General features: G+C 50.5%; 1 protein-coding gene across 1 annotated transcript in view; it reads left to right on the top strand.

Annotated features, from left to right (window-relative positions):
- The first annotated feature begins 2,347 nt into the window (after nt 1–2,347).
- Nucleotides 2,348–13,686, top strand: part of LOC144594421 (MARVEL domain-containing protein 3-like) — a 32,569-nt gene continuing 21,230 nt past the window's right edge. Inside the window, exons 1-2 of the mRNA XM_078400887.1 lie at nt 2,348–2,775; nt 8,050–8,180. Coding sequence (XP_078257013.1) covers nt 2,348–2,775; nt 8,050–8,180 — 559 coding nt within the window. The remainder of the gene's footprint in view (nt 2,776–8,049; nt 8,181–13,686) is intronic.

Below are 13,686 nucleotides of genomic sequence, written 5' to 3'. Positions count from 1 at the left end.
ATGAACATTGACTTCTCTATCTTCATGTAACCCTTGCATCCCCTCTCTCTCTCCGTCCCTCTCCCACCCTAGTTCGACTAGTTTCACTGTCCTGATTATTTTTACTGATTATATGCCTGCTTGTCACCTTTCCCTCTGCCAACAATGAACCATTCTATATGTCCTTGATAGCCGTCTGCTTTAATCTGTGGTTTTCACACCTTACTCTTCCATATCTCTAGACTCCCTCACCTCTAACTCTCAGTCTGAAGAAGAGTCTCGACCCGAAACATCGCCCATTCCTTCTCTCCAGAGATGCTGCCTGAGTTACTCCAGCATGTTGTGTCTATCTTCGGTGTAAACCAGCATCTGCAGTTCCTTCGTTCTCAGTACTTTCTGCCATACGGTTTCTCGCTTCTGGGAGTGAAGCAGGGCATGGCTGGGCTGGGGCTCCCTGGGCTGGGCATGTGTGATACAGGCATGTGTGATACAGGCATGTGTGATACAGGCATGTGTGATACAGGCATGTGTGATACAGGCATGTGTGATACAGGCATGGCCGGGCTGGGCAGTGTGATACAGGCATGTGTGATACAGGCATGTGTGATACAGGCATGTGTGATACAGGCATGTGTGGTACAGGCATGTGTGATACAGGCATGTGTGATACAGGCATGGCCGGGCTGGGCAGTGTGATACAGGCATGTGTGATACAGGCATGTGTGATACAGGCATGTGTGATCCAGGTATGTGTGATCCAGGCATGTGTGATACAGGCATGTGTGATCCAGGCATGTGTGATCCAGGCATGTGTGATCCAGGCATGTGTGATACAGACATGTGTGATACAGGCATGTGTGATACAGGCATGTGTTGCTTCGCTGGTACCTGCCACCTGGGGCAGTTTTGGTCAGGTGCTCGGGAGTGGCATTTCCACATATTTGTCGTGGTCCACATTTCTAAGACGTTTGGCGATCCGCACAGACCGAGGGCGCTGCGAGAATGTCCTGGGTGTTGGGACGGAGCTGGTGTGTGTGGCGGCAGTGGTGGGGATGAAGGTGGAGGGGGAGCTCACCAACACTCAGGTATTTAGCAGATAACTTCCCTGCTCCTTGTGCATCTCAAAACCACTGGCGGAGACGTCCGGTGAACAAATCTTACTCTTTCCCCACACGCCACCTTACCCGCCGGGAAATGCAGCATTTGCACTTTCTAGTTCCGATTTCAAATAAATGCAAGACAGACACAAAATACTGGAGTAACTCAGTGGGTCAGGCAGCATCTCTAGAGAGAAGGAATAGGTGACGATTCGGGTCGAGACCCTTCGTCAGACTGGTTAGGGATAAGGGACACGAGAGATATAGACGGTGATGTGGAGAGAGAAACAATGAATGGAAGATGTGTAAAAAAGTAACGATGATAAAGGAAACTGCCCATTATAAGCTGTTTGTTGGGTGAAAATGAGAAGTTAGTGCGACTTGGGTGGGGGAGGGATAGATAGAGAGGGAATGCCGGGGCGACCTGAAGTGAGAGAAATCAATATTCATCCCACTGGGCTGTTAGCTGCCCAAGCGAAATATGAGATGCTGTTCCTCCAATTTGCGTTTAGCCTCACTCTGACAATGGAGGAGACTTAGGACAGAAACGCATGTGTGGGAATGTGAAGGAGAATTAAAGTGTTTAGCAACCAGGAGGCCAGGTAGGTTTAGGTGGGCTGAGCGAAGGTTTCCCACGAAACCATCGCCCAGTCTACGTTTGGCCTCGCCGATGTGTAAGAGTCCACATCTTGAACAACGGATACAGTAGATGAGGTTGGAGGAGGTGCAAGTGAACCTCTGCCTAACCTGATAGGACTGTCGGGGTCCCTGGACAGTCGAGGGAGGAGATATAGGGACAGGTGTTGCATCTTCTGCGGTTGCAGGGGAAGGTACCTGGGGAGGGGGTGGTTTGGGTGGGAAGGGATGAGTTGACCAGGGAGTTGAAGAGGGAACAGTCTCTGGAAGGCGGAAAGGGGTGGAGATGGGAAAATGTGGGTGGTGGTGGGATCCAGTTGGAGGTGGCGGAGATTTCGGAGGATGATGTGTTGTAATGCAGATGTTTATGACTGTCCGTGGGCGCGGGGGGAACAGAGGGGAAGTTTTGTTGCCTCCATCACAGTGAGGGGGTGTTTGGAGTCATTGTGATGGATGTTTGTGTTGGGGTCGGGTGTCCTGTGTTTTTTCTTTTTGCTGTATTTTGTGTGACTGCTGAAATTTCGTTCGGTGTTGTGCCGAATGACAATAAAGTGTTGTTATGTTATGTTGTTATGTTATGTTATGTTAATGAATCAGTACCATGCAGTGATTTGTTATTATTATCTCCACAGACAATGGCCCACTCAGCAAACAAGGCGGACAAAAAGTTAAGAGAACAGGACAATGCTAAGAAGGAGCATCAACATTATAGTAAGCATTCCAATCCTCACAAAAGTCACGGCGATGGCAGCAGAAACGCCAGAGGAAGGGATTACTCTCAACGAAATAGCGACTCAGAAAGAGATGTGAGGAGGGAAATACCAGAAGGGAAAAGATCTCAAGTTGGAGATGCCCACATTGGCAGGGATCGTACAAGGGAAGACAAGCAGAGAATGGAAAAGGAATACCACAGAAGGAAGAATCCAGGCCATCACTCCAAATGTGACAGAGAACATTATTTACAAACCCATGAACACATATATAGCAACCAGCAGCCAAATTACAAAACTGAAAAAGACATTCCTTTACCACATGATGGCCGAGATTTCTACGGGTATAAAAAGTAAGATGCCTATGTAAATTTTGAAGAAAAATAATGGATTATCAAAATACTATAGTCAGAGTCATACTAGGTGGAAACAGGCCCTTCGACCCAACTTGCCCACACTAACTAGCATGTACCATCTACACTCGTCCCATGCACAACATTTGGCCCATACCTCTCTAAACCTGTCATCCATTTACCTGTTCAAATGTTTCTTAAACGCTGCGATATTACCTGGCTCAACATCCTCCTCTGACAGCACATTCCATACACCCACCACCCTCTGTGTGTAAAATGACCACTCATGTTCATATTAAATCTCTACCCCCCCCCCCCCTCACCTTAAACCTATGTCCTCTGGTCCTCGATCCCCCTACTCTGGGCAAGAGATTGCATCTACCCGACCTATTCCTCTCATGATTTTATGCACCTCTATAAGATCACCCCTCATCCTCCTGTACTCCAAAAAATAGTCCTTGCCTACTTAACCTCTTCCTATAGCTTTCACCCTCTAGTCCTGGCAACATCCTCGTAAAGCTTCCTTGTGTCCTTTCCAGCTTGACAACATCTTTAATATAACACGGTGCCCAGAACTGAACACAATATTCTAAATGCAGTCTTACCAACATATTATACAACTGCAACGTGACCTGCTAACTTCTATACTCAATACTCAGACTGACTGAAGGCTAAAGCCTTTTTGACCACCTATTGATCGACCTTAACAAACAATGTACCTGCTCTCCTCGATCCCTCTGCTCCACAACACTCCCCAAAGCCCTACCCTTCACTGTGTAGGTCCTGCCCATGTTAGTCTTCCAAAAATCCAACAACTATTCCTCAGCCCACCTGCTCAAGTGATCAAAATCATAGAAACCTAGAAACATAGAAAATAGGTGCAGGAAGATGCCATTCGGCTCTTCGAGTTCACCGCCATTCATTGTGATCATGGCTGATCATCCACAATCAGTAACTCGTGCCTGCCTTCTCCCCATACCCCTTGATTCCGCTAGCCCCAAGAGCTCTATCTAACTCTCTTTTAAATTCATCTCGTGAATCGGCCTCCACTGCCTTCTGTGGCAGAGAATTCCACAAATTCACCTCTATAAGATCACACCTGAGACCGCACCTGGAGTACTGTGTGCAGTTTTGGTCTCCAAATTTGAGGAAGGATATTCTTGCTATGGAGGGCGTGCAGCGTAGGTTCACTAGGTTAATTCCCGGAATGGCGGGACTGTCGTATGTTGAAAGGCTGGAGCGATTGGGCTTGTATACACTGGAATTTAGAAGGATGAGGGGGGATCTTCTGGAAACATATAAGATAATTAGGGGATTGGACACATTAGAGGCAGGAAACATGTTCCCAATGTTGGGGGAGTCCAGAACAAGGGGCCACAGTTTAAGAATAAGGGGTAGGCCATTTAGAACGGAGATGAGGAAGAACTTTTTCAGTCAGAGAGTGGTGAAGGTGTGGAATTCTCTGCCTCAGAAGGCAGTGGAGGCCAGTTCGTTGGATGCTTTCAAGAGAGAACTGGATAGAGCTCTTAAGGATAGCGGAGTGAGGGGGTATGGGGAGAAGGCAGGAACGGGGTACTGATTGAGAGTGATCAGCCATGATCGCATTGAATGGCGGTGCTGGCTCGAAGGGCTGAATGGCCTACTCCTGCACCTATTGTCTATTGTCTATTGTCTAAATTCACAACTCTCTAGGTGAAAACGTTTTTTCTCACCTCAGTTTTAAATGGCCTCTCCTTTATTCTTAGACTGTGGCCCCTAGAGTCATAGAGTCATAGATTGACACAGTGTGGAAACAGGCCCTTCAGCCCACACCGGCACACAATGTCCCAGTTACCCTATCCCACTTGCCTGCGCTTGGTCCATAACCCTCCAAACCTGTCCTATCCATGTACCTGTCCAACTGTTTCTTAACTGATGGGATAGTCCCATCCTCAACTACCTCCTCTGGCAGCTTGTTCCATACACCCACCACCTTCTGTGTGAAAAAGTCACCCCTCGGATTCCTATGAAATCTTTTCCCCTTCACCTTGAACCTATGTCCTCGATTCCCCTACTCTGGGTAAAAGACTGTACATCTACCCGATCTATTCCTCTCATTATGTTGTACACCTCTATAAGATTATCCCTCATCCTCCTATGCTCCATGGAATAGAGACCCAGCCTACTCAACCTCTCCCTTTAGCTCACACCCTCTAGTCCTGTCAACATCCTCGTAAATCTTTTCAGAACCCTTTCAACCTTGAAACAATTTACAATTTTACGATAGCCAATTAACCTACAAACCTTTACGTCTTTGGAGTGTGGGAGGAAACTGGAGCACCCGGAGAAAACCCGTGCAGGTCATGGGAAGAATGTACAAACTCCATACAGACAGCACCTGTGAATTCCCCAAGTTCCTCGGTCCTCCTGCCTTTCTCCTCGGTACAAACAAGGGATATAGTCATTGAGAACCTTGCCCATCTCTTATGGTGGCTGCATGCTGAGTGACCGCTTTGATTCTTGAGAAGTCCCACTCTCTCTCTGGTTACCCATTTCCCCTTTAGGTGCTTATAAAATCTCTTGGGATTATCCTTAATGCCATCTGCCAGAGCTATCTCCTGGCCCCTTTTTGCCCTTTTGATTTCCTTTCTCAGCTTGCTCCTTTGTTCCTGAAATTCCTGCAGGGATGCACTGGATCCCGGGCGACCTTCCCACTCTCAACCAAAGCCACAATCTCCCTTGTCCCAGGCTTCCTTACACTTGCCCTTCATTCCAACCGGGATGTGCAAGTCCTGAGCTCGTCAGCACACTTCAAAAAACATTCCACTTCCCTCACATTCCTTTTCCTTCAAACTACCTTCTCCAATCAACTTGAGTGAGTGCCTGTTTCATGCCCTTAAAGTTGGGCCTGCCCCAATTTAGCATTTTAACTCGTGGGCCCACTCTATCCCTATCCATAACTATCTTAAAACTTATACCAGGTGGCACGATGGCGCAGCGGTATAGTAGCTGCCTTATAGCACTTACAGTGCTAGAGACCTGTGTTCGATCCCAACTACGGGCGCTGTCTGTACGGAGTTTGTTTGTTCTCCCCGTGACTGCGTGGGTTTTCTCTGAGATCTTCAGTTTCCTCCCACACTCCAAAGACGTGTAGGTTTGTAGGTTAATTGGCTTGGCATAAATGTAAATTGTCCCTAGTGTGTGTAAGATGGTGTTAATGTGCAGGGATCGCTGGTCGGTGCTGACTCGGTGGGCCGAAGGGCCTGTATCTCTAAACTAAATTAAACTAAAAACCGAACAGTGGTCACTGGTCCCAAAAGGTTCCTCCACAAACACTTCATCCACTTGCCCATTCCCAATTTCCCAAGACTAGATCAAGTGTTGCCCTCTCCCATGTGCGGCCTCTGCATATTGCTGGAGGAAACTCTCCTGAAACACTTTAACAAATTCTACTGCGTCTAAATCTTTCACACTCTGATATCCCCAGTCATTATAGGGAAAGTTAAAAATCCCTACTACAATAGTCTTATTAGACCTGCAGCTGTCTGCAATCTCCTGGCATATTTGCTCCACCTTAAATTCCTGTTGACTATTCGGGGCCTGTAGTACACCCCCAACAAGGTGACCATCCCTTTCTTGTTCCACAGCTCCACCCATATAGCCTCACTAGGCAAACCATCCGGAATGTCACCTCTGAACACTGCCACGACATCCTCCTTAACCAATAACACAACCCCCATCCTCTTTTACCCTCACCCCTGTCTCTCCTGGAACACCTGTACCCTGGAACATTGAGCTGCCAGTCCTGCCCCTCTCTTAACCAGGTTTCAGTAATGGCTACAACGTCCCAGTCACACGTACCTATCCTTGCCCTCAGCTCATCTGCCTTACCCGTCAGGCCCCTTGCATTAAAATACGTGCAATTTAAGCCGACATTCCCCCCTCACTCTCCGCCTTTCTCCTGCCTATTCTGTCCTCTAAACTTTCTCTCATCACCCTCCACGCCAACTTCTAACCTCTTACCTTCCTCGGTCCTGTACAAGATCCCACCCCCCTGGCGATCTAGTTTAAACCCACCTGTGTAGCACTAGTGAACCTGCCTGCCAGGATATTGTTCAATTTGGGTTTTAATGAAATATGCAGTTCATAACGAAAGATACTAGAAATGAAAGTAATTGTCTTTGACTGTAAGAGAAGTGGGGGCAGAACTGAGCTAAGAAAATGATATGTGGATAGACACACAATGCTGGAGTAACTCAGCGGGTCATGCAGCATCTTGGGAGTGAAGGAATGGGTGACGTTTCGGGTCGAGACCCTTCTTCAGACTGATTTCAAAATCTTCAATTTTAACCAGCATCTGCAATTTGTTTCCTACAAATGATATGTGGATACAGTTGAAAGTGTTTTAGATGTATTTTTTTAGATTTTTTAGATTTAGAGATACAGCGCGGAAACAGGTCCTTCGGCCCACCGAGTCCGTGCCGTCCAGCGATCCCCGCACATTAACACTATCCTACACACACTAGGGACAATTTCTTTTACATTTACCCAGTCAATTAACCTACAAACCTGCACGTCTTTGGAGTGTGGGAGGAAACCGAAGATCTCAGAGAAAACCCACGCAGGTCACGGGGAGAACGTACAAACTCCGTACAGACGGCGCCCGTAGTCAGGATCGAACCTGAGTCTCCGGCGCTGCATTCGCTGTAAGGCAGCAATTTAGAAGGATGAGGGGGGGTCTTATTGAAACATATAAGATAATTAGGGGATTGGACACATTAGAGGCAGGAAACATGTTCCCAATGTTTGGGGGAGTCCAGAACAAGGGGCCACAGTTTAAGAATAAGGGGTAGGCCATTTAGAACGGAGATGAGGAAGAACTTTTTCAGTCAGAGAGTGGTGAAGGTGTGGAATTCTCTGCCTCAGAAGGCAGTGGAGGCCAGTTCGTTGGATGCTTTCAAGAGAGAGCTGGATAGAGCTCTTAAGGATAGCGGAGTGAGGGGGTATGGGGAGAAGGCAGGAACGGGGTACTGATTGAGAGTGATCAGCCATGATCGCATTGAATGGCGGTGCTGGCTCGAAGGGCTGAATGGCCTACTCCTGCACCTATTGTCTATTGTCTATTGTCTATAACTCTACCGCTGCGCCACCGTGCCACCATTTTTTTGTTGGCAGCTGGTTGGACAAAGGCCAAAATCTTAAAGCAAATGTTTTTGGAATAGTTTCACTGCATGATTTACTTGTTAAGAGAGATTTGAGACCACAGGAGACCAAACATTTTATTCCTTTTACTAGTTATGCTGAAACTTTACCATCTGAATACGTAATAACTGAAGATAAAGTACCTGACATGCGTGAGTTTAGGCATGAAGATCCAGGAGAAATTTCAAAGCGTTCCAGCTGTCGTTACCTCTGCACAAATCAAGGTAAGATAGCAAGATTACATTTAATGTGCTAAGCAGTTACGGTCTGCATATAACAGCAAACCAAAATGTATATATTGTAGCGACCATAGAGATTAGTCCTTGGAGTCGAACCCTCAGATTGGCCAGCAAGGTCACGTGTGAGTGCGACCGTAGGGATTGGTCCAGGGAGTTGAGCCTGCTGATTGGACAGCGACGTCACGTGTGGTTTTGGCGCCCAAAACCAGTGAGTTAGGAGAGTTCTTCGAAGTGAACAGTTAGAATTAATGGTTGTCTGTAATCTCGTTCGTTATACTTTGTAATCGAATGTTGCTGTCGCAATAAACTTCTTCAACAAAGAACGAGCTTCCAGACTCGCCATATTGGTGACCCCGACGTGATCCAGCCGATCACCTACCATGAGTGAACAAGACGCCTCGTCTTCGGTTCCTATGCCCGGCACACCGCAGCTAAACGCGGTCAGCGTTCACCTTCCGTCGTTTTGGGCACATCAACCACAATCTTGGTTTGTCCATGCCGAAGAAACATCTCGATGGATGAGACAAAGTACTATTACCTCGTCAGCGCTCTACCGCCGGAGACGTCCACGTGGGTGATGCGGTTCATCATCGCCCCTCCTGCAGACGACAAGTACGAGGCACTGAAGGTACTCTTGTTATGAACCTTCGGATTCAGTAGGCATGACCGAGCTAAGAGGCTTATGCACCTACCGGATCTCGGAGATCGGCTGCCGTCCGTCCTCATGGCCGAAATGTTGGCGCTAGCAGGTGAACACACGGATTGCCTCATGTTCGAGCAGGCATTCCGAGAGCAGCTTCCCGAAGATGTCAAGCTCATGCTCACGGATTGTTCTTTTAAGGACCCCGTGGCATATGCGGAGAAAGCTGATGCGCTCATGGCATCCAAATCAAAAAGAAACAGTTCGATCAACATGGTCTCGGCACCATTAGGCAGCCCGCAGCGCCATTTCTCCAAAAGCCCGCCAAAAGGATCCGCACAAGCGCAGCTGGTGTTATTACCATCTACGATGGGGTGGAGAATCCCGCAACTGCCGCTCACCTTGCACCTTCTCGGGAAATGCCTCGGCCGATCATACATAGAGGCAGTTGCGATTGGCCAGAACCGACGCCTCTACGTCCGAGATTGATTCACAGACACAGAATTTTTGGTTGACACGGGAGCCATAGTCAGCATCGTGCCGCCGACCGACCTCGAAACCCGATCGGGTAAGAGAGGGCCTACCCTCATCGCGGTTAACGGTAGCCCCATCCGCACGTACGGCTTTCGGCACCCGCACGTCTGAATGGTCGTTTATCATCGCGGAAGCCGGTCAGGCGATCCTGGGCGCAGATTTCCTCTGGGCCTTTTCACTAGTCCCCGATGTCCGCGGTAATGGCCTTCAACCCTCCGCCAGCAGCGATGAGCCCGCCGCTCCACCGGCTGCCACCCCGCCCAGCCCGACTGTCCAGTCCGTCGTCGCGGCTCCCGACCCGTATGCTGCGGTCCTGGCGGAGTTTCCAGAGCTGCTCGTTCAGCGGTTCAACGCCCCTTCTGCCCGGCACGGCGTAGTCCACCACATCCGCACAGAGGGACCCCCCGTCTTCGCTAGGGCCCAGAGGTTGCCGCCAGACAAACTGGTGGTGGCGCGGGCAGAATTCAGGAAGATGGAAGAAATGGGCATTGTCCGTCAGTCCGACAGCCCTTGGGCCTCTCCGTTGCATATGGTCTCCAAAGCATCTGAGGGGTGGAGACCATGCGGCGATTACCGGCGCCTCAATGCCGTCACCACGGCCGACCGCTACCCCATACCGCACATCCAGGACTTCTCGTCTGGGCTGGAAGGTGCCGTGGTTTTCTCCAAAATCGATTTGGTGCGGGGCTACCACCAGATCCCTGTGCGCCCGGAGGACATACCAAAGACTGCCACGATCACTCCGTTTGGGTTGTTCGAATGGTTGCCTATGCCTTTCGGTTTAAAGAATGCGGCACAGGCTTTTCAGCGACTCATGGACCGTGTTGGTCGAGATTTGTCTTTTGTCTTCATTTATTTAGATGATATCCTGGTCGCCAGTCGCTCGGAGCAGGAACACCTAGCCCATTTGCGGACCGTGTTCCGGCGGCTCCAGGACCACAGGCTCATCATCCAACCCTCCAAGTGTCAATTTGGCCTCCATTCTCTTGATTTCTTAGGACACCGAATCATCCCCACCGGCGCCACCCCTTTGCCCGAGAAGGTGGAGGCTGTCCGGGCATTCCCGCGACCCACCACATTGAAGGGGTTGCAGGAGTTTGAGGGCATGGTTCGTCCCGGCAGCAGCACGGGTCATACGTCCGCTCTTCCAGTGTCTCGCGGGCAAACCTGTGGAGTTAGAATGGTCCGCGGCCGCTGAGACGGCCTTTGAGGCAGCTAAAGTGGCTCTGGCAGACGCCACCATGCTCGTCCACCCGAGCGTCTCCGCCCCCACGGCCCTGACGGTCGATGCGTCGGACGTGGCGGTGGGAGGGGTTTTGGAACAGCAGGTGGGTGGCCTTTGGCAGCCCTTGGCGTTTTTCAGCCGACAGCTGAGTTCGGCTGAGCTGAAGTATAGCGCCTTTGACCAAGAGCTTCTGGTTCTCTATTTAGCTGTCCGTCACTTTAGGTATTTCCTAGAAGGCCGCCCGTTTGTGGCCTTTACGGACCACAAACCGTTGACTTTTGCTTTTTCCAAATTGTCCGACCCATGGTCGGCCCGCCAGCAGCGGCACCTGACTGTCATCTCAGAGTTTACCACCGATGTCCGTCATGTCGCGGGTAAGCTTAATGCCGTTGCTGACGCCCTGTCCAGGCCAGCCATTTCCCCAATTTCAGCAGTGGCGGCGAGGTGGATTTCCAGGAGCTTGCGGAGGCACAGCGCCTGGCAGACACTGCCTCAGCATACCAGTCCACCACTTTGGGGTTGAAGTTGGCCCAGGTGGCTTGCGGGCCTGCGGGTACAAAAGTCTGGTGGGATGTTTCCCTTCCCCACCCTAGGCCGGTGGTGCCGGCCTCCCTCCAGCGCCGGGTGTTTGATGCCATTCATGGGCTGGCGCACCCGTCCATCCGCTCCACCTCTGCCTTAGTGGACGCTCGGTTTGTGTGGCATGGCCTGCGAAAGCAGGTAGCCGCTTGGGCACGTTCCTGCGTTCCCTGCCAGACTGCTAAAGTTCACCGCCATGTTCAACCCCCGGTGCAAGAGTTCGCGGTTCCGGCGGTCCGCTTTTTCCATATTCATGTTGATTTAGTTGGGCCTTTACCTTCCTCCCGGGGCTACACTCATCTGGTCACGGTGGTTGACCGATTCACCCGGTGGCCGGAGGCTTTCCCGTTGTCCGATACCTCCGCTGCCTCTTGTGCCCGGGCCCTGGCCCTTCATTGGGTGGCCCTTTTCGGTGTTCCGTCCGTCATTACCACAGACAGGGGATCCCAGTTCACCTCTGCCCTTTGGGCCACGCTGGCGGAGCTGTATGGCTCCAGGTTGCAGCACACCATGGCGTACCACCCACAGGCTAATGGGCTCATGGAGAGGTTTCACCGGCAACTTAAGGCGGCCCTCAGTGCATGGCTGGAAGGCCCTGACTGGGTAGACCAACTTCCCTGGGTCCTTTTGGGCATCCGGACTGCTCCTAAGCAGGATCTCGGTGCTTCGTCCGTGGAGCTAGTATATGGCTCGCCACTTAGAGTGCCCGATGATTTCCTGCCGGAGTCCTCTGGTCAGCAACCTTCAGTTCCGTCGGTTTTAGCATCACTCCGGGCGCGAGTGGGTTCCCTGGCTCCGGTTCCTACTTCGCGTCATGGGTGTTTCATGGTGCATGAACCGCCTGCCTTGAAGGACTGTGAGTTTGTGTTTCTGCGTAGAGATGCCCATCGTTCCCCATTGCAGAGGGTCTATGAAGGACCGTTCCGAGTGTTGCGTAAAGGGACGGTCACCTTCACCTTGGATGTGGGCGGCAGGAGTGAGCTCGTCTCGGTGTCCAGGCTCAAACCTGCACACTTGGATCAGGACCGCCCTGTCCTGGTCGGCCAACCGCCTCGGCGGGGCCGTCCTTCTGCAGTTCCACCCGATCCGGGACCCCCCGCTCCTGTGGTTCCGGCTGCCCCTCTCCTTACTCGTTCTGGTCGTGAAATCCGGCTCCCTGCTAGGTTCCATACCTCGGGTTCTGGGGGGGGGGTCATGTAGCGACCATAGAGGTTAGTCCTAGGAGTCGAACCCTCAGATTGGCCAGCAAGGTCACGTGTGAGTGCGACCGTAGGGATTGGTCCAGGGAGTTGAGCCCGCTGATTGGACAGCGACGTCACGTGTGGTTTTGGCGCCCAAAACCAGTCAGTTAGGATAGTTCTTCGAAGTGAACAGTTAGAATTAATGGTTGTCTGTAATCTCGTTCGTTATACTTTGTAATCGAATGTTGCTGTCGCAATAAACTTCTTCAACAAAGAACGAGCCTCCAGACTCGCCATAATATTGCCTTTTAAAATAGAAAAATGCAACTTCACTGAGCGGCTGTGCATCAACATTTGACTGAGCCGTGTGAGGAAGTATTGGGACAGATGGTCAAAAGCCTTTTTAAAAGGGTTGATTTAAGGAAGGTCGAGGAGGAAGAGAGTGGTGGGGAAGATAGTTTTTCAAAAACAATTTCAGAGTTTAAGGCCTTGGCAGCAGTTTGTGGTGGTGGGAAAATTAAATTTGGGAATAGTTGAGACACTGTACTGGAGGAGTGTGTTAACAATGGCGGCCGCCCGGGCGCCACCTAATGGAGGTTGCATAGCAACCCGCCGCCCGGGCCGAGCAGCCGCCATTGGTGGAGAGGGAGCATGTGGCCGCTGGCTGGGTGAGGTCACATGGGGCGCGGGGCGGTGACGTCACCCTTTGTCCCTTATTTGGGAGTGAAGAAGTTGGCAACCCTACTAATATGGAACAAGGGCGGTCCCGTACGGGACAAAATAATTTAGCCCAAAACAAGGGATATCCCGGCTAATACGGGACAGTTGGCAACCCTAAGGAGTATGGGCATTTCAGACCTAGAGGTTTAGACAACAGTATTAAGGTAGGCAATGACAATGGAGGAACTTGAAAGTAGGATTGAGAATTTGAAGTTAAATAAGTGGCTTAACAAAGAGTCAGTGATTATGCTAGTCGGGGCTGAGGGGATGAAAAGACAAAACGTGTGAGATAAAGATAGAAGAGGTATGAATTATGAAGTCAAGGGGGAGGTTGGAAGGGGAGGAATAGGTACACATCCAGGTGGGGCACAGGGAAGAGAGGCTAAAGGGGGAGGGGGGGGTTGTTTGTAGGTTAGTTAAAACCCCCTCTTTCTCTCCCTTCGAAGCCTAGTTTCAGATACAGGTGCACAGCAGCATTGGAACACCAGCAGAACATCTGCACTAAATTTTCCCCCCCTTACAGCTGTGGCCTCTAGTGTCGGACATTTCCTCAATGGCTGAAAGTTTCTGACTGTCCACCTTATCTCTGCCTCTTGTCATTTTATATACTTC

The sequence above is a fragment of the Rhinoraja longicauda genome, chromosome 6 (genome assembly GCF_053455715.1).
Source record: "Rhinoraja longicauda isolate Sanriku21f chromosome 6, sRhiLon1.1, whole genome shotgun sequence".
NCBI lineage: Eukaryota > Metazoa > Chordata > Chondrichthyes > Rajiformes > Arhynchobatidae > Rhinoraja > Rhinoraja longicauda.
The sequence above is the reverse complement of the archived record's forward strand: the minus strand, read 5'-3'. Positions and strand labels throughout refer to the sequence as shown.